The 25,546-nt window shown below is 36.2% G+C and overlaps 4 protein-coding genes across 4 annotated transcripts; 1 reads left to right on the forward strand and 3 right to left on the reverse strand.

Annotated features, from left to right (window-relative positions):
- Positions 933-4,385, reverse strand: LOC109723530 (peroxidase 12-like). The gene is made up of 3 exons (XM_020251942.1): positions 4,044-4,385; positions 3,297-3,491; positions 933-1,758 (listed from the first exon to the last, which is right to left on the reverse strand). Exons 1-3 carry the CDS (start codon positions 4,308-4,310, stop codon positions 1,138-1,140), a joined length of 1,083 nt encoding a protein of 360 aa, XP_020107531.1. The 5' UTR covers positions 4,311-4,385; the 3' UTR covers positions 933-1,137.
- LOC109723531 (cationic peroxidase SPC4-like) lies at positions 9,017-11,768 on the reverse strand. Its single transcript, XM_020251943.1, has 3 exons — positions 11,442-11,768; positions 10,579-10,773; positions 9,017-9,810 (listed from the first exon to the last, which is right to left on the reverse strand). Exons 1-3 carry the CDS (start codon positions 11,706-11,708, stop codon positions 9,190-9,192), a joined length of 1,083 nt encoding a protein of 360 aa, XP_020107532.1. The 5' UTR covers positions 11,709-11,768; the 3' UTR covers positions 9,017-9,189.
- LOC109723565 (RNA polymerase II subunit A C-terminal domain phosphatase SSU72) lies at positions 20,685-23,445 on the reverse strand. Its single transcript, XM_020251991.1, has 4 exons — positions 23,106-23,445; positions 22,845-22,990; positions 21,753-21,871; positions 20,685-21,021 (listed from the first exon to the last, which is right to left on the reverse strand). The coding sequence occupies exons 1-4, from the start codon at positions 23,321-23,323 to the stop codon at positions 20,920-20,922; spliced, it is 585 nt and encodes a 194-aa protein (XP_020107580.1). The 5' UTR covers positions 23,324-23,445; the 3' UTR covers positions 20,685-20,919.
- On the forward strand, positions 23,798-25,343 carry LOC109723311 (probable serine/threonine-protein kinase At1g01540). The gene has a single exon (XM_020251641.1). The coding sequence runs from the start codon at positions 23,798-23,800 to the stop codon at positions 25,028-25,030; it is 1,233 nt and encodes a 410-aa protein (XP_020107230.1). The 3' UTR covers positions 25,031-25,343.

Genomic DNA, 25,546 nt, shown 5'->3' on the forward strand with positions numbered 1-25,546 from the left:
AAATATACAACCAATTCGCTTAAATTGTACAAACACATTGTTCATATGTCTCTATTGTGCGACGTGGTCCAATCAGCCTCACGTCATTTCGAATATGACTCGGACCAATTCCGTCTCCCGTCATTTTCAAATATGATTTGGCCAAATTTAATCTCTCGTCATATAACAGAATCCTAATCTTTTTAATTAAAAAAATCATAAGATATATAAACAATCCATAAAGAAGTGGTTGAGCTCATTTTCAGCATTTAGAATTATGATATACCTAACTGATTTGAAATTTCAAACTAATTAGTAATTTTGACCATTTTCCAAAGGTGTCTTTATCTAACTCGGCCCTTTTCCCTTCTTTACTCACATTTTGAAACGATGGGAGAACATTAACTAGTTTGCTGAAACAAGAGAACTGTAAACTCGTACGTACATAAAGTTTGGCAGCTGCGGAATTGGTTCTCTCTCACGAAATTGCTCTTACCATCCTGTTCTTTTATTACAATTCAACATCAAACAAGTTGAGGATGATGACAAATTTTTTTTAAAATATGTAGTATTTTTTTTCTTGGGACTCAAAATTTTTTAATAAATCTAAAATATAAAATTAATTAAATAGAAAATATAAAATTAAGAGTCTTATTAAATTCAAGAGTTCTAGCTCAGTACCATGTGAAAGAATTAATTAATATTCTGCATGACCAGAAAACATATGTGCGCATATTTTTTTAATATTCGTATTTTAGCAACAGGCATATTGGAACGAAGCTAGATTAGTATATAGTTTTAATGGTAAAGAAACATTGTTTACCATCCTAATTTTAACCCTTGGATATATATTAGGGTTTAAATTTGATAATTGGAATAGTATTCCATCGACAGATAAGAAAATTAATAATATATATTATTTATTTACTATCAATAATATTTTAGCTGAACTCTCGACACAATGGACATTATATTAAAAAACATAAGGAGTTGTATATGCAAAAGATCATAAAACCTTTCTTAGTTGCCCATCTTTTATTCTTGCGAAGCCACCATAAGTTTAAAAACCCAAAAGAGCAAACCCCACACAACTACAGCTCAACAACAGCTTCACTAACAGTTAAGCAACCAACATGCACCAAATTAAAGCCCTGGAAATTAGAAAACGCTAGCACTCTCTCCCCCCTCCCCTCCCACCACCGACCACAAGAACTTGTTATCGCCGTTCCGCGCGGAGCAATTCGCCCTTATCTCTCCCTTCCCGCCCGTCAGCACGCTCAGCTGCCCCATCTTCACGATCGAATACACAAACTGCTTGAAAAACAGCGACTGGTTGACCGCAAAACTCGTGACGATGCTCTTCGTGCGTTTGTCGGTGTACATGTCCTGGTCGGACGTGAACAGCCCCTGCCGGTTGAGCAGATCGACGTAGTACTTGTTGTCGAACGTGTTCGGCGAGCGGATGTCGTTGACGGTGGTGTTGGTGGTGTTGGACGCGGGGCAGGTGAGTTCGAGGTTCTTGGCGAAGGTTTTGTCCATGACGGGGTCTTGGGTGGGGTAGAGGCGGTTGGTGAAGGAGGTGCAGTGCGCGAGGCCGATGGTGTGGCCGCCGGAGAGGGCGACGAGGTCGGTGGTGTCGAGGTTGATGTTCGAGAGCACCGACAGCAGCTTCGTCACGTTCGACGTCGGCGCGGGGAGGCTGGCCAGCGTCACGTTGCGCGTCGCGAACGTCAGGCCGTCGCGCCGGCCCAGCGGCACCTTGTACTTGGGCCCGCCTGACTGTTGTTGGATTGGAGACAGCGTAAATATTTAGCCAACTAAACTGGAAGAACATTTGCAGGTTAAATTAACTTTTCTTAATTCTTACATTACAGAAATTAGGCGCGCCACCATAAATAATTATTTTTTCTAAATAATGTGTAGTGTTATTATATTTTCGAAAATATAAAAGAATTGATATTTTCGACTTTTTAATATTTGGATTTTATTGCTCCTTATAGAAAAATAGTATTAATCTTAGAATTAAAAATGAACAATAAAATTAATTAAAAGTTAAAAACTTAGAAACATCAATCTTTGTATACTTCTTCAAATACTATAGAAACACCTAAACAATTGTGCAATTACCATGTCAGCAATTACCGACTGTCCCTAGAGCAAATGGCAAAGAACTTGATGATTGGTATATGAGGTTTCAAGTTCGAATTCTAGTTGATTCACATTTTCAGCTAAATTTATTTTTAAATAAAATAAACAAAACGGGTAGAGTGCTACCTATTTCTCAAAAAAAATTACCATGTCGGCAATTTATAAAATATATATACAAATAATAATGATATTCATGGGAGTTGACGCCACGCAACTTGACTAGCTAATTAATTAGTTTAATACTTGGAGCAAATTCTGGTGGGTCCATGGCTTGTTGAATAGATTGTCACATTTCCTAGATCTTATCCGTGAGTAGGTGGTGTGATTTATTCATGGATGCAACTTGGAAAGTTCAGTTTGTGGACCATGCCCTAACAAAATGGAAAATCGTGACAATAACGCGGATGTGGACCATTAATTTCAAATGCTCCAAATATTTTTTAGTAATATAATTCTTTGTCTAAGTTAGTACTTTGATTGGTTAGCCGGGAACAGTAACATATTTTTGAGGGGAAGCACGAAATGGAAATGTGATAAAGTCTTAAAATATTTTTTTTTTCTTTTTCCTTTTTTTTTACCCCCTGAAAGAAATTAATTGTACTCAAACCCAACTCCGCCTCTTTGGCAAGTGGGTTCACATAAATAAATCTCGGCTGTTTAAGTAAAAGTATTTAAAAAGAAGCAGAAGAATTAATAGTACGCTTTTGGGCTTCAAATTAAAACTCTCCTAATTTTTCTCGTCGTAGTAAAGACTATTTTTGCTTTTCCAAAGATAAGAAAGTGGTTCTGAATAGTAGTCCAACAACTATTTAATTATTGGAATATGTATCTCATGTAAATTTATTGTTTTTAGAGATTGATAGCTTATTTCGTTTTTTTATTTAGAAATAAATTTATCTGAAAATTTATTATCCAAAAATTTAAATCTGATGTAAATTTAATATCCAAGAACTAAAGGTAAGTTTTATATCAAGAATTTAAATTAATATTATTTTCCCCATATTTGGTCGGGAATAAGTGAATTATTTTTTTTTTCTATATATGAAACGTCAAGTGAGGATAACTAATCCTTTTTTAATGTCTTGTCCGATAACAAAAATACTTACCACTATCCTCACTTTATTCTTTCTTACCAAAATGAGAGATCAAATTAACAAATGGTTGCTTACCAAGTAGACGGAGTCTCGAGCCGCAAGCGCAACGACATCGGCGCAAGAGACGACCTGTCCACACGCCTTGTCGATGAGTGCTCGGAGGTCGTTGATGGCCTTGAAAGCTGCCGGCCGGAGTGTTAGGTTCGGCGGCGCCTGCTGTTCGCCTGGTCCGCTCGCCGAGCCATCCAACAATACAGACCCATCACACCCCTGCACATATATATCAACTTACCCGATCGGGTTAGTATGGATAACTACTTTTTCTTTTTAGAGGGAGAAAGATATATAGCAAACTATGTATTTGCTTCGTTCATTTATTTTATAAATAAGCTCAACTAAATACGAAACAACTATGTTTCAAACTTGCTATCTCATATAACAACCATAAAGCCCTTAATTAGTATGAATAAGTTATGTTTGCAATTAGAATATATAGTTGTACATATACGTACGTAGGCACGTAGTAGGGTATTTCACGGGTAAAAATGTACTGAGATCGTCACAACTAACTACTATTTTGACGTAAAGCACTGAATCATCATTTTTTTAAAAATATTTTGATACTTCTTCAACTTTTACATATTTTGGTCTAAGTTGTTCCAGTCACTTAACTTGTGAATTCCCTTAAATTTAGCTGTATAAATTTTAATAACAAAAATTTATAGTTTTTTTTAGAGTACGTACTTCAGCTAAAACGCAGCTGATAGAGTCATTAAATTTGATAAAAGTTGCGCATACACACTTTTACTTATTTTTGCTCACCTGAACGAAGCAGTCGTGGAAGTGGAGGCGGAGGAGGCCTGCGGCGAGGCCGATGTTGTTCTTGAACGAGTTCTTGAGGAAGTCCCTCACAATGGAGTCCAAGTTGGGGCATTTGGACTTGTAGAAGCTGAAGGAGAGGCCATTCACTAAGGGAGGATAATCAAACTCATCAGCCCTAGTTGGAGAGCAGAGAGAGGAGATACAAATGGCTAATAGGAGGAGGAGAGACATGGTAGAAAGAGAGGAAGAAGCAGAAGCAGAAGCCATTTTTTGGTATCTTTGAGGGGATGATCAAAACTAAGTAGAGATGTGGAGGGGGCGATGAGGAAACTGGATGAGGTATCGGTGAATTTATAGGCATTAATTAAGAGCATGGACTGTGGACAGCACGTGGCTGCAGCACTGTCACAGCTTGAAGCTTTGAATATGGAAACATGCATGTATCGACCATTTATTTATTTATTTATTTGTTTAGGGGTAAATTTTATTTACATGAGTTCTCCGTTTAATACCAAATATTTTATTTTTAGAGTTAAACTCTACTTAAATTTATTAATTTAAAAAAAATGAAGAAGTTTTAATGTATAGGACATACAACTATATATATATATATAGAGAGAGAGAGAGAGAGAGAGAGAGAGAGTTGAGCTAGAATACTATCGGTAGCAAACGAGTTCCGTTGCCAACCATTTGTTTTTGATGATGGAGCCCCCAAATCGACGATCGGTATCGTTGAACATGATCTATACCACTTGAAATGTTTAAAAATCAAATTTCATACATTTTCAATATTATTCTCTTATCCATTAAGTGGACACAAAAATGAACGGCTGAAAATGAATATTCTTTAAAAAATGATGATAGGAGTCTTATAGTCAAAATCAAGGGTACAGATCTTGTTTTAAATAGTTTAAAGAATTTTCTAATAAAAACTCAATTGATTTGAAAATCTTTACACCGTTAAACGAAAAAAAGCCTCATATCGACCATTAAAATTACAAATTTTGAAACTCTTTGATCATTAGGCAAATAATGTCGAAAAGATTTGAAATTTGATTTATAAACACTTCAAGTCGTATAGATCTTGTTTAACGGTGTCGATCGTCGATTTGGAGGCTCTATCATCGAAAATAAATGGGTGGCAACGAAGCCCGTTTGCTATCGATCACCTACTTAATGTTAAAGGATTACTATCATTCTAGCCACGCATGTCTTAATCCAAAGATCGAAAATCTATATAGTAGATCAATTATATATATATATATATATAGAGAGAGAGAGAGAGAGAGAGAGAGAGAGATGAGTTAGAATACTCTCAAAAGCACCAAGAGTTTGGTGCTTTTGAGTTTTTAACCCTTCGATGGAGAAATGTAAGGTTGAAATGATGGTGGTCAGTGGTGGTAAGTAAAATAGTATTTAATCTAAGGACTATTAGTAATTAAGGAGTAAATTCAATGGTTAAAAACCTAATAGCACCAAGGGGTGATGCTTCTAAAAATATTCTAGCTCAATTTTATATATATATATATATATGAGTCCGGCTATGGTACTTGTAAAAGTACCAAGCACTTGGTGCTTGTAAATTTTTTACCGTTAGATCTCTGCCTTTGATCATTTTTACCCATTAGATTATACTATTCAGCTAACCACCCACTCAACCCTAAGGGCCCACATCATCCTAACCGCACATCCTTAAATCCAAGAGCCGAAAACTTACAAGCACCAATGACTTGGTACTTTTAAAAGTATAGGAGCTCAATTCTATATATATATAGAGAGAGAGAGTGAGGCTACTATACTTCTGGAAGCACGGAGCCTTTCGTGCTTTTAAGTCGTTTTCGATGTTGCGACTTTCGAATCGTCGATCGGCTCCGTTAAACTTGATCTAGAGTATTTGAACTACTTAGAAAATAAATTTTATGATTTTTCGATATCATTTGCCTAGTGATCGAAAGGACTCAAAATCAATAATTTTAACGGTCATGGTGAGCCGTTTGCAAGTTTAAGGATGTAGAAATATCCAAATCACGTGAAATTTTGATAGAAAATTTTTTATACTATATAAAACAGATCAATATCTTTGATCTAAAATTTTATATATATATCACTCCGATGATACAAAGACCTTTATGCCTCGGAAGGCACGAAGATTCAGTAAAAGCTACAACGCTGAAACCTTAGCAGCTAGCCGAGGCAATTTGAACTAGATCTCATAAACTTCATGGATCTTTTATTTAAAACGTTAAAAAGCTATAGTAAACGGATCACTTGATTCCCCGAGTTTTAGTTGCCGACTTTTATTTTTAGAATGTTTTGCACTATTATACTATAATNTATATATATATATATATATATAGGGGGAGAGAGAGAGAGTCCGGCAACTATACTATGATGACTACGATCGCCTTTGTACTCATAAGTCATTTTCGATGATAGAGCTTCCAAATCGATAATCCATACCACTAAACATGATTTAGAGCATTTGAAACTTCTAGAAACCAAATTTCTTAATTTTTCGACATTATTTACCTTACGATCAAAAGATCTCATAATTGACAGTTTTTAATAGAAGGTATGGGATGCTTGTTCATTTAACAGGATAAAAGAATCGTAATCGATTGAATTTTTTATAGAAAATTCTATGGACTATCTAGAAGAAGATCAATAACTCCTATCTTTTTTAGTTTCTAGGTGCTTCAAATGTTCTAGATCATGTTTAACAGTATGGATCGTCGATCGGGATCTCTATGATCGAAAACGACTTATAAATATGGAAATCTCTGTACTCATAAGAGTATAATAGGGCTATAACACTCTTATGAGTACGGAGGCCTACGTACTCATAAAGTTATTTTCGATGATAGAGATTCCGAATTGAAGATCCATACCATTAAACATGATCTAGAGCATTTGAAGTATCTAGAAACCGAATTTTATAATTTTTTGAATTTATAATAAAGTCTATCAAGCGGCTATAAATTAACGGTCAAAATTGAACGATCTCCTAAAAACAGGGATAGGGTTCTTAAATTCAAGATCAGAGTTATTGATCTTGATTTATATAGTGAATAGAATTTTCTATCAAAAATTCAACCAATTTCGATTCTTCTACACCGTTAACTAGGAAACGTCCCATACTGACCGTTAAAAATGTGAATTTTACATTTTTAAGGCCCTTTGATCGTAAGGTATATAATGTCAAAAAATTATAAAATTCAATTTCTAAAATGTTTAAATGCACTAAATTATATTTAACGATATGGATCGTCGATTCAGAAGCTTCAACATCGAAAATGATTTATGAGTACGAAGGCGATCGTACACATAATAGTATAGTTGCCGCACTCATATATATATATATATATATATATATATATATATATATATATATGAGAGAGAGAGAGAGAGAGAGAGAGAGAGTGGGTGAGTGGTCCGTGAGAACTAGACTTTCTTGTGGACCACGTATTTCCGAGCGGCTTGTGAGCGGCGATTTTTTAGAGAAAGTTTTCGTTTTTCGCTGACTATGGGCAGAGAACGAAAACTTTACTTTTTCAGAGAATCCAATAAATTTTTTTACGAGCAATCAAACAATGAAAGATCACTTTTCAGACATTTTTTTTTTTTTTTTCAGAATAGTTTTATGGGAACCAAATACCCCCTAAACTTCAACATCAAATAAAGCTGTCATATCTCATATGGCGGCCATTTATCAAAGTTTGCAAAGCAAAACAAAAGCACCAGCTTTCACTCTTTTCTCACGGAAAAAGACAAAGGTTTGCCAACTAAATTCCTTGATTCATTGAATTTGTTTATCACTTTATCCCCCTTACTTAACATATATAAATATATATATAATATTAATTCAAGCGCTAGAATTAATTAAAGAGTTGATTCAAGGGTTAAAAGTGAAAGCACAACATGAGTTATGCTTCTCCAAGCACCATATTCATCTCTCCTCTCTCTCTCTCTCTCTCTCTATATATATATATAATATTTCCAATGTTAAAGATAATTAATATTTTGTTTAGCAGAAATGAAATGAAGGTAAAAGAATAACAACAAATCAATCGACATTTCTAGATTAACGAAAGCAATAGCGCGTTACTTGAACTTTTAACTGACAATTTTTCACTTTAGATTATTCTACATTATATGGTCCTAGTTTTGCCACGTACATTTAACCCAACCTAACTTTTACGCCCTAGAGAGAAAAAAAATTCGTAAGTGTCCTTGGTTAACTGCATGAATTCCGCTAGATTTAACTATAAGTTCTACTTAACCTTGTTGTATGTCTTTTTTCTTTTCTTTTTTTGAGAATTCTTGTTGTATGTCTTAAAAGTACATCAATTAATTACAATGATCTAATTTGAAGTTTTTGTATTAGCGTGTGATTTCGAGATTGCACATTTGTTTGTTTTGCACTGATCACTTCTTTGTGCTCATGCGACCGTGTGATTGCACGTAATAAAGCAAAGGTGAAACAGGTATAACCTAATAATAGAATTACCGACCGTCCCTAGAGTAAGTGGCAAAGGGCTTAATGGTTGGTACTCGAGGTCCCAAGTTCGAATCCTAGTTGATTCATATTTCCAGCTAAGTTTATTTCTAAATGAAATAAATGAAGCGGGTAACGTGCTACCAATCTCTCTCAAAAAAAAAATAATAGAATTGAATATAGAGGCACAAAAGCATATTTAGGACTTACTGATGAGAGGTGAAATAATATTAATCTAAAAATTAAAAAGTGATTATAAATATCATTCACTTATTTATTTATTATTTAATATTACAGCCAAACTCAACATACTAACCTTACATTAACAAACATGGGGAGCTATATATATATATANTACTACCATAAGGAATGAATAGCAGGATATATGTATGGGTGTATGTTAACACTATGTGTATATATATATATATATATATATATATATATATATATATATATATATATATATATATATATATATATGCAAGAGATCGTGCAACCTCTCTTAGTTACACCTCCACACGTGTTTTATTAATTACTGCACGCGAAGCCACCATTAGCTTAAAAACCCAAAAGAGCAAACCGGCCCACACACAACTACAGCTTCACTATCAGTTAAGCAACCAACATGCACCATGTTAAACCCCCTGGAAATTAGAAAACCCTAGCACTCTCTCCCTCCTCCCCTCCCACCACCGACCACAAGAACTTGTTATCGCCGTTCCGCGCGGAGCAATTCGCCCTTATCTCTCCCTCCCCACCCGTCAACACGCTCAGCTGCCCCATCTTCACGATCGAGAACACGAACTTCTCGAAAAAGAGCGGCTGGCTCACCGCGAACCTCGTCACGGTGCTCTTCGTCCGCTGGTCGGTGAACAAGTCCTGGTCGGACGTGAACAGCCCCTTACGGTTGAGCAGATCAACGTAGTACTTGTTGTCGAACTTGTTCGGCGTGCAGATGTCGTTGACGGTGGTGTTGACGGTGTTGGACGCGGGGCAGGTGAGTTTGAGGTTCTTGGCGAAGGTTTTGTCCATGACGGGGTCTTGGGTGGGGTAGAGGCGGTTGGTGAAGGACGTGCAGTGCGCGAGGCCGATGGTGTGGCCGCCGGAGAGGGAGACGAGGTCGGTGGCGTCGAGGTTGATCTTCGAGAACACCGAAAGCAGCTTCGTCACGTTCGACGTCGGCGCCGGGAGGCTGGCCAGCGTCACGTCGCGCGTCGCGAACGTCAGGCCGTCGCGCCGGCCCAGCGGCAACTTGTACTTGGGCCCGCCGGACTGTCATTGGATTAAAGAAAGCGTAAATATTTAGCGAGCTAAACTAGAAGAACATCAAAAATTAAGCTACATTAATTATCGTACAATTCTATAAATAACATTCCTTGGTCCTTACATTACAGAAATTTGTATAATAAGCATCTTAGGCTATAAACAATTATTTTTTCTAGACCGTGTCCGTGTGCAAGCACCATATCACTCTGTCGGCAATTTATAAAATATAATAATAATAATGATATTCATGGGAGTTGACGCAACGCAACTTGACTATCACTTTAATACTTAATTTGAGGAATTCGGTCAAAATATATGTTTTTCCTCTCTAGTGGGTTCACATAAATAAATCTCGGTTTAGTTGGAGAAAATCTTTGTCTTAAAAAGAAACAGAAGAATTAATAGTACGCTTTTGGGCCTCAAATTAAAACTCTCCTAATTTTTCTCCTCGTAGTAAAGACTTTTCTTGCTTTACCAAATATAAAACTTGATCAGAATAAATAGTCTAAACAACTATTTAATTACTAGAATATATATCTCATGTAAATTTATTATCCAAGAATTAAAGTTAAGTTTTATATCAGGAATTTAAGTGTTATTTTCCCTATATTTGGTCAGGAATAAGTGATTTTTTTTTTCTCTATATATGAAATTTCAAGTGAGGATAACTAATCCTTTTTGTATGTCTTGTACGATAACAAAAATACTTACCACTATCCTCACTTTATTCTTTCCGACCAAAATGAGAGATAAAATTAACAAACGGTTACTTACCAAGAAGACAGAGTCTCTAGCCGCAAGCGCAACGACATCGGCGCAAGAGACGACCTGTCCGCACGCCTTGTCGAGGAGCGCTCGGAGGTCGTTGATGGCCTTGAAAGCCGCCGGCCGGAGCGTTAGGTTTGGCGGCGCCTGCTGCTCGCCTGGTCCGCTCGCCGAGCCATCCAACAATATAGACCCATCACACCCCTGCACATATCAACTTACCGGGTTAACATGAAAAATTATTTTTTTTAAGAGAGAGAGAAGGAAAAAGATAGCAAATTATTTATCCTTTTATTTATTTTATAAATAAATTTAGCCCGACTTCATGTACAACCCATAAAAGCCCAGATAAGTTATTTTTGTAATTAGAATATATATATATATATATACCAACCACTCACTCAATTCTAGAGGGGCTATATCATTCTAACCGCATATTTCTTAATCCAATGGCTAAAAATCTACAAGCACAAATAACTTAGTACTTTTAAAAGTATAGGAGCTCAATTATATATATATATATATATATATATATATATATATATATATGTACGTAGGTACGTAGTAGGGTATTTCATGGGTAAAAATGTACTAAGATCGCCACAACCTAATTACTATTTTGACGTAAAGCACTGAATGACTGAATCATCATTTTTAAAAAAAATTTTTGATACTTCTTCAACTTTTACATATTTTGGTTTAAGCTGCTTCGGTCACTTAACTTGTGAATTCCCTTAAATTTAGCTGTATAAATTTTAATAACTAAAATTTATAGTTTTTTCTAGAGTACGTACTTCAGCTAAAACGCAGATGATAGAGCCATTAAATTTGATAAAAGTTGCGCATATACACTTTTACTTATTTTTGCTCACCTGAACGAAGCAGTCGTGGAAGTGGAGGCGGAGGAGGCCAGCGGCGAGGCCGATGTCGTTCTTGAACGACTTCTTGAGGAAGCCCAGCACAATGGACTCCAAGTTGGGGCATTTGGACTTGTAGAAGCTGAAGGAGAGGCCATTCACTATGGGAGGATAAACAAACTCATCAGCCCTAGTTGGAGAGCAGAGAGAGGGGATACAAATGGCTAATAGGAGGAGGAGAGACATGGTAGAAAGAGAGGAAGAAGCAGAAGCAGAAGCCATTTTTTGGTATCTTTGAAGGGATGATCAAAATTAATTAGTGGACATGTGGAGGGGTGATGAGAAAACTATGTGAGATATTGGTGAATTTATAGGCATTGATTAAGATAGTGTTTTGTTCAAGAATAATGGGGAATAAGTTCTTATTCTCCTCGTTGTTCTCAAACGTTGCATTTGGTATTCAAGAACAGTAATTTTCAGATTTCGGAAATAAGCCGGTATAAGGTTGGAACTGCCGCAACTGTCGTTCCACCTTTTTCCTAAAACAAATTTGTTTCCAGGTAAAAATAAAATTAATTAAAGTTTAAAAATTATTTTAATTATGATATTAAATAATTAATTAATTTAATTAATATATTTAAATTATTATTTATTGTTTAAATAATAAAATAATTTATTAATTTAATATTTATAAATAATAATTAAATTATTATTATTTATAATTATTAACAATTACTTAACTTATTTATTTATTAATGTATAATTAATTAATTAATAATTAATTAATAAATTTATAATTAACTAATTTATTATTAATTTATTCTTAATTTATTTATTTATTGTTAATTATTTATTTCATTTACTATTAATTAATTATAATTAATTATTTAATTTAATTTTTTATTAATTAATAATTTATTATTATTATTATTTATTATTAATTAATAATGTATAATTTATAATTATTAACTATTTAATTTATTATTATTATTTAATTTGTAAAATATTAATATTAATTTATTACTTTTAAGTAATATTTTGTTGTTAATTAATTAGATAAAATAATTTTAATTTAAAATTATAATTCTTATTTCTTTTTTTCTAATCTAATCATTCAAATACTATTTAACTTACTTTCAGGAACAACTCAATTTTAATCCAAACTCAAAATTAGTCTAATTTTTATTTATACCTGAATCTATCTCTGAAATAAGTAGTTTTTACTTATATCCGAACTAAACGCAGTCTAAGAGCAAGGATTGTGGACTGCGCATGGCTGCGACGCTGTCAAAGCTTGAAGCTTTGAATACGGAAAGATGCATGCATGTTTCCACCATTTATTTATTTATTTGTGGGTACATTTTATGCACATGAGTTCTCCCTTTATAGTGCCAAATATTTTAATTTTTAGAGTTAAACTCTACTTATATTTATTAATTTAAAAAAAGATGAAGAAGTTTTAATGTGTTGGACATACAACCATATGCGTGTGCTGATTAAATGTATATCTATATATTGGTATTGATGTATCAATTTCTATTGCATTAACGAATTTTTTTAATTAACAAAATTAGTTGGTTGAATTAGCCACTACATATTAAAGATGTATTATTTTCCAATTTGGGAGAAAAATAATGCGATCTATGTTTTGTTCTTTTTATTTTGGGTTTCAATAGAATTTTATTTTTCCTTCCCAGTAATGCTACAGGTCAAGCAATGGGTACCGCGTGCGTACACACTTGATATGATAGTTTGACGTTTTGGAATTCGAAATAAAAATATATTTAATTAAAATCGGATAACACTTACTGATGAATTAAAAAAAAAGAAGGTAAGTTATAATAAGTAACAAAGTAAAATTAAACCCATAATGTTAACAACTAAACTAAATTCTATTAAATTTAAACAGAGAATAAAGCTGTCATATCTCATGTGGTGCCATTTATCAAAGTTTCCAAAAGCAAAAGAAAAGGATCTGCTTTTACTCTTTTATCGTGCAAGGACTCATAAAGGTCTTCCAGTATTCTTTGATTAATTGAATTTGTTTGTAACTTTATCCTCCTTAGTTAACATATTAACATGTACCTACATATATTTCCAATGATGAAGATAATTAATGTTTTATTTAATCACACATTGAAGCAGAAATGAATTAAAAACAAGCAACATATCAATCTACATTTCTACTCTTCCGAAAGAATTTGCACGTTACTTATGCTTTAACTGACAATTTTTTACCTTAGAATATTCTATATAATGATATGTTCCTAGTTTTGCCATATATATATTTATGGAACCTAAACTTTGCACCCTAAAAAGAAAAACAAAACTCATACATGCCATGTAACTACACGATCCCGCAAAATTCAACTATAGGTTCTGTTTAACCTTATTATATGTCTTAAAAATAAGTTAATTTATTATAAAAGATCTAATTTGAAATTTTTACAATAGCATGTGATTTCGAGATTACACATTGCTATGCTTTGCACTGATCACTTCTTTGTGCTCATGCAATCGGGCGATTGCATATAACAAAGCAGAGACAAATTAAAGAGACAGAACCTAATATTAGAATTGAATATAGAGGCGCAAAAGGCATTTTGGCTAACTTAACTTGTGCATGTGTCTATTGATTTTCCCGAGGAAAATGGTAGGTTTGGTTCAAGGATAATATATTTTGCTGGCAAAAAGTGATACCAATGCAGTAACTTTTTAAATTATGTGATCCCTCAGAATCTTTGGATATGCTCCTTTTTTTCTTTTTTTTTTTTTAAGTCTGTGCCAACCTCAGGTTTCTTTTCTATTCACTAAAACCCTTTTCTTTTTAGAGAGAATACTCTAAAATGGCTAACCAAATGCATGCTAATGCACCTTTTTTTAGGTACCTAATCCTCATTAGCAAATAATTAACTACCTATGGACCATATGCTAACGTATCTTTACTGAGTCATGGGTATTAGGTATACTAAGAGCTAGTATGATAATGGGAGGGACCAACCATACGTAAACAAAGTATAGAGGTGCGGAGTGGACATAAAAATTATAAAAAAAAAACCTAGGGAAACTGTGATGTGGCTTCTTGATTCTTGTGGGAAGCACGTGGCTACGTAGAAAACAATGCAGAGTTCTTTTGAAAAGAACAGCCGCCCATGTGGGCATCTTTGATCGGTCTAATCTTCTCCTTTCTCCGTGATCGCAGAATTTTTGTCTACAAAAGTGGAAAATATATATGAGGGGATATGAATTAGCAACCACGAGAATTGGGCCTCCTTGTTTATTTTATTTAATTTCGTCCTAGCTAGCTAATTAACCCACCGCTCTTCTAGCCCTATAAGTTGCAGGAAAAGAAAAAAAAAAGAAAAAAAAGACTTTCCCGGGTCGGATTTGCTGGAGGATTGCGTACATGTATTAAAAGTTTTTGGAATTTTATCAAGCAAACAAAAAAAAAAAATTTCGAGATCTTCAAAACAATTTATATACTATTAATATGTTCATTTATACTATACTATATTATACTTTATAGATTTTTTTTCTCACTTTACATGTTGTTCGTTTTTTATTTTCATCAAACAATTCATATATATATATATATATATTCAAATCCTGCGTTGTAAATAATAAATCTATAATTTTATAGGAAAGTTTTTAAAAAATACTAATTAAATGGCAGAGCATGTATTCAACTCATTTTGATATAAGAAATAACAAAATACATAAAAATAATAAAATTAAAAATTAAAAATATCTTGGTAGAAGTTTTCAGTAAGTGTATTATGAAGATTCATTTTACTTTTGTTATATTATTTAATCAGTGTCTCTTAAAAGAATTATTAGATTGTGTATAAAATAATAGATTTGTTAACAACACCACTTTTTATTTGAAGAAACTTTCATTGCCTATTTCAGAGTTTAGAGTAGCAAATTTCAGGATATATTTAGACAATGCATTGGCCCGTTACAAGTTCTAATCGCGTGGGTTTAGTTAAAGACTTAAAGTCAAAGTCGCTGCGTTTTGTAAATCGAGAGTGCTCACTTACGTGTTGCTTCTAAATTCATTAAAAACAATGACGTGGTACAGATTAAGAGCGCAGACCAACGAATCAAATGTTATTGGAGTTCTTTTCATTACCACTATTTTATTTTATCCACAACCAGAGAATTTATAATATTCTAAGCCAAAACGACTGGGTGGGGAGAAACTAGTGATGGAGATAGATCATTTAATGTAATAATAAATGAATGTGCATGAATTTTCTACACGTTTGAGGTACAGAGAAAATAGTGATGGACTTTGAGCTGTAGCAATTACCGCGTGGACTCAGTCCATTGCGTTAGTCATTGATCGTCTGGTGATGTACTGCCACCTTTTAAACTGGCAGTAAAAAGACTAATTTTTAAACTTTTAAATAGACTGCAACTGAACGAGTTAAAACAAAGGTTAAGTTAGAGATGATGCACATGTCACGCAAGTGGCATTTGGTCTAAGGATTTCATTTTAGAGACAGATACCTGCTACAAGTAACAAAAAATAAAGAGTTGGACTGGGCTATTATTAATAGCAAAATCTCATTATTGCTATCAATTTTTTAGCCTTTGGATTAACTCTTTTTATTATTTCTAACCATTGGATTACATACTATAAGCCAGTGGGGACCACTCAACCCTAGGGGGACCAGTCAACTCTAACTAACTAATATTATCCTGACTCTACAATTTTTCATCCAAAGATTAAAAACTTGATAGCAAAAAGAGCGTTTTATTATTAATAATTCTAGCCTAATTATATATATATATATATATATATATATATATATATATAACTAGGCCGGAATACTATCAATAGCACCAAGCTATTGGTGCTATTGATATTTTAGTCATTGGATTAAGAAATGGATGATTAGGATGATACGGAGCCCCTAGGGTTGAGTGAGTGGTTGGTTGAATAGTATAATCTAACGGGTAAAAATAATCAAAAAGTTAAATCTAACGGTGGAAAACTCGATATCACCAAATCCTTGGTGCTATCGATAGTATCCCAGCCAGACTATATATATATTATATATATATATATATATATATATATATATATATACTTTATATTATATATATATATATTATATATATATGAATATAGTTGAGCTAGAATACTATCGGTAGTAAACGAGTCCGTTTTACTACCGATTTTTTTTGATGATAGAACTTCCAATTGACGATCGGCTTGTTAAATATGATCTAAACCATTTAAACTACCTAGAGAATCAAATTCACGCATTTCGATATTGTTCTTTTTATCCATCAAGTAAACAGGAAATGAATGGGCTTATATAATACTCTTTAAAAAATGATGATATATAGGAGTCTTGTAATTAAGATCAAAGAGTATAGATTTTTGTTTTAAATAGTTTAAAGAATTTTCTAACAAAAATTCAATTGATTTGGATATCATTACGCCCGTTAAACGAGAAAACGCTCTTATCGACTATTAAAATTACAAATTTTGAAACAAATCATTAGGCAATGATGTCGAAAAGATTTGAAATTTTGATTTCTAAACACTTCAAGTGTATAGATCATGTTCAACGGAGCCGATCGTCATATTGGAAGTTTCATCATCGAAAACAAATCGGTAGTAAAACAGCTCGTTTACTACCGATAGTATTCTAGCTCAACTCTCTCTCTCTCTCTCTCTCTCTCTATATATATATATATATACTCTCTTTTTCCTCTCTCTCTCTCTCTCTCTTCTCTCTCCCTCTCTCCTTTCTATATATATAATATATTATATATAAGAGAGAGGAGATGGAGAGAAGATGAGAGATAGAGAGAGAGAGAGAGAGAGTTGAGCTGGAATACTATCGGTAGCAAACGGGCTCCGTTGCCACATATTTGTTTTCGATGATGGAGCCACTAAATCGATGATCGGTACCGTTGAATATGATCTATACGACTTGAAGTATCTCAAAATCAAATTTCATGTTTTCCGATTTTGTTCTTTTGTCCATCAAGTGGGCGTAAAATGAGCGGCTGGAAATGAATATCCTCTAAAAAATGATGATAAAAATTTTGTAATCAAGATCATGAGTAGAGATCTTATTCTAAATAGTTTAAAGAATTTTATAACTAAAATTCAATTGATTTGGATAACTTTACACCGTTAAACGAGAACACGTCTCATATCTACCATTAAAATTATAAATTTTGAAACTTTTGATCATTAGGTCAATGATGTCGAAATGATTTGAAATTTGATTTTTAGATATTTCAAGTGGTATAAATCATGTTCAACAGTACCGATTGTCAATTTAAAGGCTCCATCATCGAAAACAAATGGGTGACAATGGAACTAGTTTGCTATCGATAGCATTCCAGCTCAACTATATATATATATATAGGAAAGTTACTATACTTTTATAATTATAAATCCTTTTATATTCATAAATTTTCGACCGTGGGATAAAGTGTTAGAATAATAGTTATTCCTGATTAGCATGATAGTGATCTTTTAGGATTGAGTGGGTGGTTGGTTGAATAGTATGATTTAACGGATGAAAATGGTGAAAAGGGTAAATCTAAGGGCTTGTTTGGTTCAAGAGTGGAATTGGAATGGATAATGGAATGTGAATAAATTGGAATGGCAATTTGATTGCCTTACTCCCCCAAGACGTTTGGTTTATTTCTGGATTGAAAATCGGAATGAATTATTCCTATTTTACTGTTTGGTTTATACAAAGTAAAAAAATAATAGAATAACATAATACTAATTTTACTTTTAAATATAATTTTATAAAACTATTTAAAATTGATAAAAAAAAATTAATACTATTCTCAAGTTAGAGCTACGCCAAAAAAAAGGAATTTATTTTAAAAATTTTTATGCAAAAAATTACAAAAATATGCATAAATTGTTTGAATAAAATTGTAATAAAAATTGATATATCACATTTTTTAAATGATGACAAAAGAGGAAAAAGATTGGTATACGGAGAGAAAAAATGGATAAGATGGAGAAGCGTTGGGCTGGGTCTATGGATGAGGAGAGTGTGGGCTTGGGATTGAAACTTCAATCTGAGCTTGGAGACCAGAATCAATTTGTAAGCTAATGGACCAATCCTATTCCGATCCGGAATGGAAGTTCCAAACCGATTCCTGTGAACCAAACAAAATTAACAGGATTTGGTCAAACCGATTCCCATTCCGGATCCAAAATGTATGAACCAAACATGCCCTAATAGTTGAAAATGTACGAATATAAAGAGATTTATACTTATAAGAATATATATATATATATATATATATATATATATATATAAAATTGAGCTTCTATGCTTTTAAAAGTTCCAAAGCATTAGTGCTTGCAAATTTTTAGCCTTTGGATATATCTATATATATATGCTATGGATATATCTATATAGAGCTAGGCTGGTATACTATCAGTAGCACGGAAGCCTCCGTGCTACCAAGTTGTTTTCAATGATGCGGCTTTCAAATCGACGATCGGCTCCGTTAGACTTCATTTACACTATTGAAAGTATTTGAAAAATAAATTTCATAATTTTTCGATATCATTTACCCATCAAACTAGTAGTCTAAAAATGAACGGCTGAAAATAAAAATCTCAAAAAAAATGATGATAGAAGACTTGAATTTAAGATCAGAGGTACTGTTCTTACTTTGAATAGTAAAAAAAATTTCTATAAAAATTTCATCTGATTTGGATTGTTTTACACCGTTAAATTTACAAATGCATCACATCTACCATTAAAATTGTCAATTCTGAGGCCTTTTGATCACTAGCCAAATGATGTCGAAAAATTCTGAAATATAGTTTCCAAATACTTTCAATAGTATAGATCAAGTCTAACGGAGCCGATCGTCGATTTGAAAGTCGCATCATTGAAAACAACTTGGTAGCACGGAAGCCTTCGTGCTACCGATAGTATAGTAGCCGGACTCTATATATATATATATAGAGTTGAGCTAGAATACTCTCGATAGTAAACAGAGCATTTTACTATCGAGTTGTTTTCGATGAGAGAGCTTCCAAATTGACGATCGGCTCTGTTAAATATGATCTAAACTATTTAAACTATCTAGAAATCAAATTTCACGCACTTTCGATATTGTTCTTTTATTCATCTAGTGAACAAAAAATGAATGGTTGAAAATGAATATTCTTTCAAAAATGACGATAGGAGTCTTGTAATCAAGATCAAGAGTATAGATCTTGTTTTAAATAGTTTAAAGAATTTTCTAACAAAAATTCAATTGATTTGGATATCTTTACACCGTTAAACGAGAAAACGTCTCTTATCCACCATTAAAATTACAAATTTTGAAACCCTTTGATCATTAGGCAAATGATGTCGAAAAGATTTGAAATTTGATTTCTAAACACTTTAAGTGGTATAGATCATGTTCAACGGAGCCGATCGTCAATTTGGAAGCTCTATCATCGAAAAACAATCGATAGTTAAATACCCCGTTTGATATCAGAGAGTATTCTAGCTCAACTCATATATATTATAATAATATATATATATATAGATTATAGAGTGAGGCTACCATAACTATCGGAACACAGCCTTTCGTGCTTCCACTCGTTTTCGATGTTGCGAACTTTCAATCGTACGACCCGGCTCCGTTATAAAAAAAAAAAAAAAAAAAATTGATTCTTAGAGTATTGTATAACCTAGAAATAATTTTATGAGATTTTACGATTTCATTGCCTAGGACGAAGGAGCTCAAAATTAACGCGTAAAAATAAAAATCTTACAAAATGTAATAATATGACATTAAAATTTTAAATCAAAGATATTGATCTTGTTTTATATAGTATAAAGAATTTTCTATCAAAATTTCACGTGATTTGGATATTTCTACACCGTTAAACTTGCAAACGGCTCACTACGGCCATTGAAATTTGTTGATTTTGAGCCCATTCGATCACTAGGCAAATAATATCGAAAAATAATAAAATTTATTTTCTAGGTACTCCAAATACTCTAGATCAAATTTAACGGAGCCGATCGACGATTCGAAAGTCGCAACATTAAAAACGAGCTGGAAGCACGAAAAGCTCCGTGCTTCCGATAGCATAGTAGCCTCACTCTATATATATATATATATATATATATATATAAACAAAGAAAGTGCTGCCCACGCGCTCTCTATAGGGATGGCATATCTTACACCTTTGAAATTTAAAGGCTTTACAAATTTCTAAAAAGCTTTTAGTAAATGAGACAAATAAAATCATCCTAACCATGAAGAGAGTAGAGGGTAAGATTTACACCTATAGCATTCGTGCATAGGTAGCATTGCTCAAAACATATTACAAAACTCATCATAAAATTGCAGTATGCGACACGGATACAAATCGCCAGAATATGATACAGGGTTTGAGTCAAAATCATCAGTATATGCTACAGGGTCTGTGTCAACAATAGTGGCGTTAAGCTAACAAGAATCAAATTCAATGGCACATGAGAATTTAATAGAAGGAAATGCTGTATAAGAGCTTCCGCTTGTGTTGCTTCTCAAATGCTGCAACTATGTCGTCAATAGCATCCTCCCAGCAATCCACTGCTTCGAGCTGCAGTAGAAAAGTGAATTTAGTGAATCAGATACAGCATATATATACTGATAAATCATCTGCTATGGTTTTTTTTTTCTTCAGTTCTCTATCATAAATTTTTCAACAGCTATTCATTTGGAGCCAGCAACAGAAATCGTATGCCTCCATATAGTGACGATGTTATGATTGCCGTGGACTGGACCCAGGCACATGCCCTATCCAGATCCACAGCTAATTTCCTTGTTACATTAGGATATTTCTTTCCTTGTTAGAAGTTTCATAAACTATGTCGACATAGAGTGATACACAGATAGCAGTGGAGAAAGAAACTAAGATGAGAGACATAATAGACTTGTGTTTTAACACATCCAACAATTTCTCAATGTCATACCATTGTGGAGGATGGTATAGTTTCAAAATTCTACTAAAAGAAATCATTCTAATCGTAGGGGTGACTAATAATGTGGTGTAACCTGTAGCACTATTAGTTACCGGACAAAATCCAAATTCCGGATTATCTCATCTCAGAGTTCTGATTATTCTCACAAGTTGTAGTGGAACGTTCAAGTAAGAATGCCCTCAGCCACGAGGATTCAAAGATTTAAGGCATGGTAGTTATTTAGGAGAAATCTCATATTTCAATTTACTATCAAGGATAGACATTGACGGTAGCATATATATTAACAAGTTGAAGAAAGAGGAAAAAAATAAAGGATGGAGAATAGTAACAGAGACAAACAAAAATATACCTCCTGGCATAAGTCCAAAGCAAGCTTAGCTCCGACAGCAGCTTCTTCATGGTTATCTTTGACATCCAAATTAATTATCAACACACTTTTCATCAATGTTTGCTCACGGTTATTTAGATCTGCACAAAATTAGCATGGGATTCGCAACAAAGCTCTTCCGCTATGCAACTAGTAGAGGGCAAAATAAAGAGGAAAGAAAATGCAAATTCACATCAAAGTATTCCGTAAGTCTATGAAGTTTGCACATTATATAAAAGATAAATAAGAGAAGGGCAAAGTTTTAGAGAACTTCCTTCATGGGACCATACAACCAATGTACTGTGGAAATATTTTGGCTTTAATAGCATGAGTAACTTGGTAATTAATAACAGAGTCAGCATCCAAAGCACATCCCGAAGGTCAAAATATTCAGAATCAACAATGCCTACACGACAGTTGCAACTAATGAAACCATATTCAAGCCATGAACTTATGGCCAGATAGGCTGAAGCTCGAAAGCTTACTGGTATGCAGTTAATAGTGGACATTTCAAAGAGACAGAGGTGTCCAAAACATACGGTAGTGTTTGGATACCGGATTATAGAAATCTTACAAAATATTCTTCGTGAGATTTTATCATAATTCACACATGCAGCTAGCTAGCTTGTTCAAATACAAAGAAAACTGGATACAGGCGGAATGATTAGTGTGGGTTAGAGTAAGATCCTGCACAAATAGCCCCCAATCACACAACAAGAACAAGATGAAAGGCCAACTCAGGTTGATTCTCTATACAAGTAACTTTAATTTCGCCTATGTTATCATTGTTTCTTTTTGCTTAAATCGATCTCAGTAAACCAAATGGATGAGCACTTGTTACTAACTACACTTCAATAAGCAGATAAGAATTCTCACTTGTCTGGAAGAGGGAAAAAAAAAAATTTAATCATTTGCCCACGTCAGAAGTATTTTCATTACTCCGAATGATTAACAGAGTGGTAAAGAAGAGTGATTAAACAATCAGACCAAAATTTGAAATCATGATACGAACACAAAGCACTCACATTTAAAACCTCGAAACAGATATAGCTTTCGTAAAACCCTAGAACAAACCTTCGATGACCATGTCGAAGACCTTCTCCTCGAAGGTGAAGACGACATCGAAGCACCCATCGGCCGCATTCTCCTGCCACCGCTGCGGCGCCGTTTTCACGCTGGAGTTCCTCTTCAGCATGGGCAAGATCCCGTTGCGCTTGTACCTAGAAACATGGTTCCGAAGATCACAACTATGGGGGCAAAAAAAACAAAGGAAAGGGATCGAAAGGGGAAGATGGGGAGGAAAGGGGTTATTAGGGCAGGGCAAAGCATACGCACAGGTCGGGGTCTTTGCGGCGGAGGTCGTCGTACATGAACTTGTAGGGGGTGCCGAAGTCGTAGACGTTGGGCTCGCGGAGGGAGGGGCCGGGGAGCTTCACGTGGGCGCCCGTCCCGTACGAGCTCACGTCGAGCCCGTGCCGCTTCAGCAGCGAGTGCGCCTCCATGCTCCGGTTCTGGTTCGACGAGCACACCATCGCGTGCCGCAGCTTCGTCATCCTCTTCTCCTTTTCCTGCTCCTCGTCCTCTCTCCTCGTCGTCGTCGTCGTCGTCGTCGTCGTCCCCGCGATCGCGTTCGAACGAGGTCGAGGGCCGAGTGGTCTAGGAATGATGGAGAAGACGCTCTGGGCTTCGTTGGGCTTCTACTTGTTTGTCACCATGGAGCGGGCCGAGTTGGGCTTCGTTATCTGATTTAACGGGTCGGGTATGTGTTATTGGTGGGTCGGGTCAAAATTGCCGCTGTCGTAGGACCCGCCAGCTAAAGTAACGAAGAAGCCAAAGCGGTTGACTCCACAGACGACCGGCGACGTTTCCGTCCATGGCGCCTTTTTCTTCTTCTCCCCAGTCAACATTCCGCTTTGTCTCCACTTCTCTCTCACGCAATCCCCATCCACCGAACCCTAACACCCCTATTCCCTTTCTCGCCACCAATTCGATCTCCTTATCCCCTGTACGATCCGACACCGTCGCCCATGGAGGCCCCGCTCCAGGCCCTGATCGCCGCCGCCGTCTCCTTCGTCCTCATCTCCCTGCTCTTCGCCCTCCTCCTCCTCTTCTTCAGCGCCGATCGCGACGAGAGCGCCTCCTTCGACCCCTCCNGATCTCCTTATCCCCTGTACGATCCGACACCGTCGCCCATGGAGGCCCCGCTCCAGGCCCTGATCGCCGCCGCCGTCTCCTTCGTCCTCATCTCCTCGCCTTTTCCCCGCCGCAACCCCTCCTTCTTCGCCGATCGCGACGAGAGCGCCTCCTTCGACCCCTCCCTCGACCGGATCTCGCTCCCCGAACTCGCCGCCGCCACCGGGGGCTTCTCATCCGACGCCATAATCGGCGACGGGAGCTTCGGGTTCGTCTACAAGGCCGTCCTCCCCTCCGGCACCGCCGTCGCCGTGAAGCGCCTCTCCGCGGACGCCGCCGCCTCCCAGGGCTTCCGCGAGTTCCGCGCCGAGATGGAAACCCTGGGCCGGATCCGCCACCCGAACCTCGCCCGCATCCTCGGCTTCTGCGCCTCGGGCCGCGACCGCCTCCTCATCTACGAGTTCCTCGAGCGCGGGAGCCTCGACTCGTGGCTCCACTACCCCGACGCCGACGCCGACCCTGGCCGCGCGGCGCCGCTGCCGTGGTCGGCCCGGGCGCGCGCCGTGCGCGGCGTGGCGGCGGGGCTGGCGTTCCTCCACGAGGGGTGCGAGCCCCCGATCATCCACCGCGACATCAAGGCGAGCAACGTGCTCCTCGACGCCGACTTCGGGGCGCGGATCGCCGACTTCGGGCTGGCGCGCCTCGCGGACGAGTCGCACTCGCACGTGTCGACCCAGGCCGCGGGGACGATGGGGTACATGGCGCCCGAGTACAGGGAGGGCGCGGTGAGGGCCACGCCGCGGGGCGACGTCTACAGCTTCGGCATGCTCGTGTTCGAGGCCGCGACGGGGCGGAGGCCGAGCTGGCCCGTCAGGGAGGACGCGGCGGAGGGGTGGACCGAGGTCAGCATGGCGCGCTGGGCCCGGACCAGGGTCGAGCAGGGGAGGTGGAAGGACATCCTCGACCCTCGGATGGCGATCCCAGGCGAGATTTTCGACCAGGAGGACGAGGTGAAGGCCTTCCTGGACCTGGCCTACCGGTGCACGGAGGAGTGCGCCCCGAAGAGGCCGTCCATGGGGGAGGCGGTCGCCATCCTCGACCAGATCAACTCCAATAAATTAAATTAGATAATAATAATAATAATTATTAGAGGGAGGGAACAAATTGGTCCCTTGCACCGGCTATACCACGTCCATCTGTGGACCTATAACGGGTCAAGATATACGTGGAATAATCCCGTAATTATTTTTCGGTATATTTTTTTATCACAATGTCGTATATTTTTCGGTATTTAATTATTATATTGTATTACTACTCCAAAGGAGCGGCAAAGAAAAGAAACACCAATAGTTATACGGGTTAATGTTGTGTAACAAAATTTAAATCAAATTCCAACAGGAAACAAGCGGTAAGAGCTCGAAGGATTGAGGTTTCAAGAAATTTTGCTTTTTGTAATTTGTGGTTGTTATATATATAACTCTTATGTAAAATCCAATTTACGAATTATTATGCCATAGCCCTTAGAAAAGCCCACTTTGGTTTAATTCCTGATTGCATCAACCGGAATCAAATGGGAAAGCCCAATCCTGCAGCTTCATGACCAATGACCCCGTACAAATCTCTCGCGATTTATTTATATATTG

The sequence above is a fragment of the Ananas comosus genome, linkage group 17 (assembly GCF_001540865.1).
Source record: "Ananas comosus cultivar F153 linkage group 17, ASM154086v1, whole genome shotgun sequence".
Classification (NCBI taxonomy): domain Eukaryota; kingdom Viridiplantae; phylum Streptophyta; class Magnoliopsida; order Poales; family Bromeliaceae; genus Ananas; species Ananas comosus.